Raw genomic sequence first — 5,432 nt, 5'->3', positions numbered from 1 at the left:
AGATCTGTGTTTTTATTTTTATTTTTTTTCGCCCTGTCGCTTCATATTTTTCCTGAAAAAATCCGAGAACCAACAAATTAAATTGGTGTGGCCTATAGGCCTAATAAAGTAGTTTTATACAGTAGCAGCTCGCACAAAGTGTGGCAGAAATAACTGATTGCCAACAAGAATAAATTACAGGTCTGAAAACATTAAAGTCTCATGTCTCTTATTGCTTATCAAGACAGCGTTTGCCCTAACTGCCATGTGTTGTTTGAAGATATTTTTTGACACACTAGCTATATAATGTGACAGTATAGTGTTCTGGACCTAATCCTGAAGTTTTTCATATTCCAGTGGTATTACTATTAGAAACAATTCATTCACATTGTTTACATACAAACAATGCTCAGTATGGCAGAAGATATCAACTTGTGAACATTGATTTTCATTCCCAAAACTTCATTCAAAAATTCACTCCTTACCAATCTGTTTCCAGTGACCAATCATTATCTCTCTTTCATGCTGTCTTATTCTGCTGTTTAACCAATCAGTATCTTTCTTTCATGCTGATCCCTTGTTCTGCTGTTTAACCAATCAATATCTTTCTTTCATGCAGATCCCGTGTTCTGCTGTAACAGTTTAACCAATCAGTATCTTTCTTTCATGCTGATCCCTTCTGTTGTTCAACCAATCAGTATCTTTCTTTCATGCAGATCCCTTGTTCTGCTGTTTACCCAATCAGTATGTTTCTTTCATGCAGATCCCTTGTTCTGCTGCTTAACCAATCAGTATCTTTCTTTCATGCAGATCCCTTGTTCTGCTGTTTAACCAATCAGTATCTTTCTTTCATGCTGATCCCTTGTTCTGCTGTTTAACCAATCAGTATCTTTCTTTCATGCAGATCCCATGTTCTGCTGTAACAGTTTAACCAATCAGTATCTTTCTTTCATGCTGATCCCTTCTTCTGTTGTTCAACCAATCAGTATCTTTCTTTCATGCAGATCCCTTGTTCTGCTGCTTAACCAATCAGTATCTTTCTTTCATGCTGATCACTTGTTCTGCTGTTTAACCAATCAGTATCTTTCTTTCATGCAGATCCTCTGTTCTGCTGTTTAACCAATCAGTATCTTTCTTTCATGCTGATCCCTTCTTCTGTTGTTTAACCAATCGGTACCTTTCATGCAGATGCCTTATTCTGCTGTTTAACCAATCAGTATCTTTCTTTCATGCAGATCCTGTTTCATGCATTGTTCTGCTGTTTATGTTAATAAATCGTCCTACCATGACAAGTCGCCACAGAATATGATCAAAAACAAAGTATTTCCAAAACAACTCCTAAACAGACCTTTTGTTTTGCTGACTAAAAATCACTGAATACAAAAAAATCACTCTGATGAACCCTGGGTAATCTCAGGGTTTGTGACAAACCAAAATGGACCAATCACATCACTTCTTACAAAGACTTCTTGTCTTTCTAATCCTGATTGGGTGAAATATGAGTATGAAAAATACAGCACCTAAAGCAATACCTTGTAAGTATAAGATGACTGAATTTTTGAAGATGTGATATTTACAGTCCAAATTGTTGAAGGTTCCAGCCTCCAAATGGCTAGCAGTCCACCGAGTTGACATCATAGGCTGAAAAACTGACCACAAGGCACAAGAAAAGTACCTTGGTGGAGACAGAATGCCATGAGACATGGTCAGTCATAAGTATACAAGACTGCTGTGTGTGTATTCTACTTTTACATGTGTTCCAGTGTAGCAGGCCAAAACATACCCGGTATATTCTCACCGCGGGTACATTTTGTCCTGCTACACCCGTTGTTAGTTTGGCAAGTACATGTCTCAGACATTTATAGTGCAGGTCTTAGTCACAAGTAGTGGCTTGGAGGTTTAATCTATTCTTTGCTTCTTACACAGTTATCAAGAACAGTTTGGGATGACTCTATAGCTGGAGTATTGGATAGTATATATTATGGCAACAACACTTATATGTAGTAGTGTTAGTATCCACGGGGACTCTTGTTTTTGACACACAAAAGTACACAAAATCACAGGAAAAACCTTTGCAACCTACACCAAAGTGGCAGGTATATCATCATCATCTAACGGATCGTACCACCCCTCCCCAACCCCTCTTGCCCCCTCCACTGATGCTCTTCTCCTCTCCTCTTTGCTTCTCTTTCTGTTCTTCGATTTCCTTCGATGGCCTCTCCTCTGGTCGCCCGTGTCAGACAGGGCAGCCGCGTCTTTTTCCCTTCTCTCCCAGATGCTCTGCGCCTTGCTGGCAGCCTCCAGGGCCAGCCTTCGTTCTCTGGTAAGGCGTGGAGGCGGCTCTGGAACATTCTGAACAAACGTTGCCGCTTTTCCGTCCAACTGGTGGTAACCGGTCGCCGGATGCCTTGTGTTTGTAACGTGTGTGTGCGGCGTAACAGAAAGATGCGAGGCTGGAAGGACGGGATGACTTTGAGCAGTGTCCTGACCCACTGGAAACGCCACGGCGTTTCCGAAGAGCGCCTGGTGTGCATCTGTGATAGCCGCAGATAGTGACGTAGTGGGGCCCTGTACAGGTACATGTGCAAACATATTGGGCACTGCTATATCCTTATTGTCACTTTGTACTAGTCCTTGATTCCCCTCTGATTCTACGTTCACGTTCGCTACCCCAGTGTTCTTAGCATTTGGTGATGGCACTGTTAGCGGGGTTAACGCTGTGTCGAACGCGAAAGGTTCGGGGACGCGTTCTTGCGGAATCCAGATCTCGTCTGCAGCAGGTATCCTGGGAAATTCCCGACTTAAAGGCAGCTTCGCGCACAACGCCTGGAGGTCACCGGTCATCTCAAACGGCGAGTCCAGGTTGGTTTCCAGATAGTCTTTCGGGCTAGTTGGGTCATCTTCAAACTTAAGCTCGAGTTCCTTTGGAGCTTCCTTTGTGCTCACAGGGTTGCTGTTTTTCTGTACTGATGTAAAACTACTTTCTCCTAACCCTACTGCACCAATGAGCTCTGTTGTTTCTTCTCCTGTTGGTTCCCCTGAATCTGCTTGAGCCCTTTGTACAGTGTTAATGACAATGGAATCGATTTCGGAAAGGTTGTACAACGTGTGTGAGTCCATGGCCAGGAGACTGCCAGGCTCGGTTTCCGGCTCGTCGTTGGGGGGCTCCCAAATAAGGGACTTGACTTCAGCAGGGGGGGTGGGGAAGTCGCTAAGCTCCTCCCCCGCACCCGTCGCTGTGTTTGCATTTCCGTTGTCAGGCACAGAGCACAGAAATTCCAGCCCTTCCTCGGCGGCGTTGGCGGCAACGTTTGCTTCTGCTTTGGGTGACATGCCATCTACTTTTGCTGAAGCGTCCTTGGGTGGTGTTGTGGTGGTGTTCTGACCAGCAGAAGGATTGGCGGGGGTGTTTCTACCTAACCAGCCCTCATCTGTGAGCCACGCTCGCAGGGTGGCCTCAAGAAACTCAGTCTTCTCCCCAACCTCCAGCCATTCTGCTTCCTCCACTTTCGTCCCACTTGTGGACGCTACTGGCGGCTTCTGCAGCTCAACTTCGGCAGGATTTACCGGATCTGCCTTTGGTTCACCTTTCCTACTTTTCCTTCTGGGCGAATCAGAGCTTTTACGAGGCTTTTTCTCCACTCCGGTGGCCCCCAGGGCGTCCCCGGACAATGCCACACTCACCCACCCTCCCTCTGGTACGTCCTCCACACGTGCGGAATCGCTCGGCACTACCTCTACTACTTCTTCTGGAATGTTGGGTTTCTCCGGCACAGTTTGCTGAAGTGGAGGGACTGCGGAGGGGGGGAGGTTGTTGTTGTTGCTGTGGTTGGACATGTTTGTATTTGCTGCTGGGACAGGTTCAGGCGGGACTGGTAGCGGGGCCTGTGGTTGGAGGGGTCGGGCGGTGGATGAGCTTGTTGTGGAAAGCTGGAGGGAGAGCTCTATGGCACGGATCAGTTCATCCTCACCTGGGTCTCCTGCTGAAAGGAAAAAAGATTTACGATCATTATAAAACAGATTGCTGTTGTTACATGTACCTATCACATACAACTGTATAATATTTATTATTGAGATCCTTTTCACAAATCATTTCCTGAAACCATTACCTTCTGAACATTCAACTCATTTGGAAGAACGTGAAGAATGTAATAACATACAATCATTATTTTGCTTTGAGGTACATGTATTTTCATCCACACTTGCTCTTTTTTTGGAGTACTAGAAGTATTTCTAGTAATTTATCAATTTCATTTCACTGTCTGGAAGATTATTATATATATTTGATTATCACATTAACATTATGGGTTCTATTGGTGTGCCAGCTATTTTCATTTTATGTCCACTATACCTTTTGTTTCCTCAAACTGTATTAATTTCATGTTTTTATGTTTCATGAGCAAAGGATTCTTATTTAACTTAATATATAATATATATTAAGCACATTACATGCTTTCTGCTCACAAATCTATGTGAATAAAAAAATAATAAAATAAAGTTTTAAAAAAATCTATAAAAAAAAAAGAAGTTGAAAAAATTTTGTTTAAAAAGTTACAAAAAGATTTAAAAAAAGACAGCAACATTACCAGCAGACTCGTTGGGAGCGAGCTGTGCAGACAGCCTGGACAGCTCTAACACCCTGTGCAGGTCAGGGTCAGGGACAGCTGGCTCCGCCCCCTGTGGGGTGTCCTCCGTAGGGATCTGAAACAGTGCCTGTTCAGCTGCAGGCAGGTCCCTCTGAGGGGTGCTCGTCAACGGATGGACTTGGTTTCCTCCGTCCCCCCTCCCCACAGTCAAGTGTTCGTAGTCGCTGTAAATCAAAACAAGGTAATCAGAAATACACCAAAGTGTTGGACAAATTTTTAAAAAAATTTTTATTCACTTGTCTTAAGTTCATTTCCACTTGTCCGAACCAACTTTTCACTTGCCCAAAATATATTATATAGATGCATTTTTACTACCACCAAGAAAATTATCTTATTTTGGACATGTATAATGTTGGGTGATTTATCTATCAAAACAAGGTGGTTTGACTTGTTCCAAACACTGTAGCGGTACCAAAAGTACCGGTATAACAAAACTAGAAAGGTAACATTTGCAAACTTTAAGCAAATGCATAATGTTTACCTTCGAATATGGTCTGCTCTGTTAAATCTTACTCAAACACATTGCATATATATATGGTCGGATAGGAGTCTAAATCCCTCCTGCTATAAAATTGCAACATGATGTAACCCAACACTAGTTACCATGGTGACAGATTTCTGCTTCAGGTCACTGACCAGGTCACAGGTCAGTGTTTGAAACGGAAGAAGAAACAGAGCAAAAACAATATTGTTTTCCTTCGGTAAACATAATAAAGAAACATTTCTGCACTAATTCTTCAAACGTTGACATCCAAAACTGAGCTCTGACCTGTCTTCTGACTCCTCTGTCCTTTGACACAGCTGGCG

At 43.0% G+C, this 5,432-nt stretch overlaps 1 protein-coding gene across 1 annotated transcript; it reads right to left on the bottom strand.

The window, feature by feature from the left end:
* Positions 1 to 973: 973 nt before the first annotated feature.
* On the bottom strand, positions 974 to 5,426 carry LOC109479687. The gene is made up of 3 exons (XM_019781680.1): positions 5,395 to 5,426; positions 4,566 to 4,789; positions 974 to 3,962 (listed from the first exon to the last, which is right to left on the bottom strand). Exon 3 carries the CDS (start codon positions 3,814 to 3,816, stop codon positions 2,059 to 2,061), a length of 1,758 nt encoding a protein of 585 aa, XP_019637239.1. The 5' UTR covers positions 3,817 to 3,962; positions 4,566 to 4,789; positions 5,395 to 5,426; the 3' UTR covers positions 974 to 2,058.
* Between the last annotated feature and the right edge of the window lie 6 nt (positions 5,427 to 5,432).

Source organism: Branchiostoma belcheri, unplaced genomic scaffold, assembly GCF_001625305.1.
Source record: "Branchiostoma belcheri isolate BF01 breed outbred unplaced genomic scaffold, Haploidv18h27 scaffold107, whole genome shotgun sequence".
NCBI classification, from domain to species: Eukaryota; Metazoa; Chordata; class Leptocardii; order Amphioxiformes; family Branchiostomatidae; genus Branchiostoma; species Branchiostoma belcheri.
The sequence above is the reverse complement of the archived record's forward strand: the minus strand, read 5'-3'. Positions and strand labels throughout refer to the sequence as shown.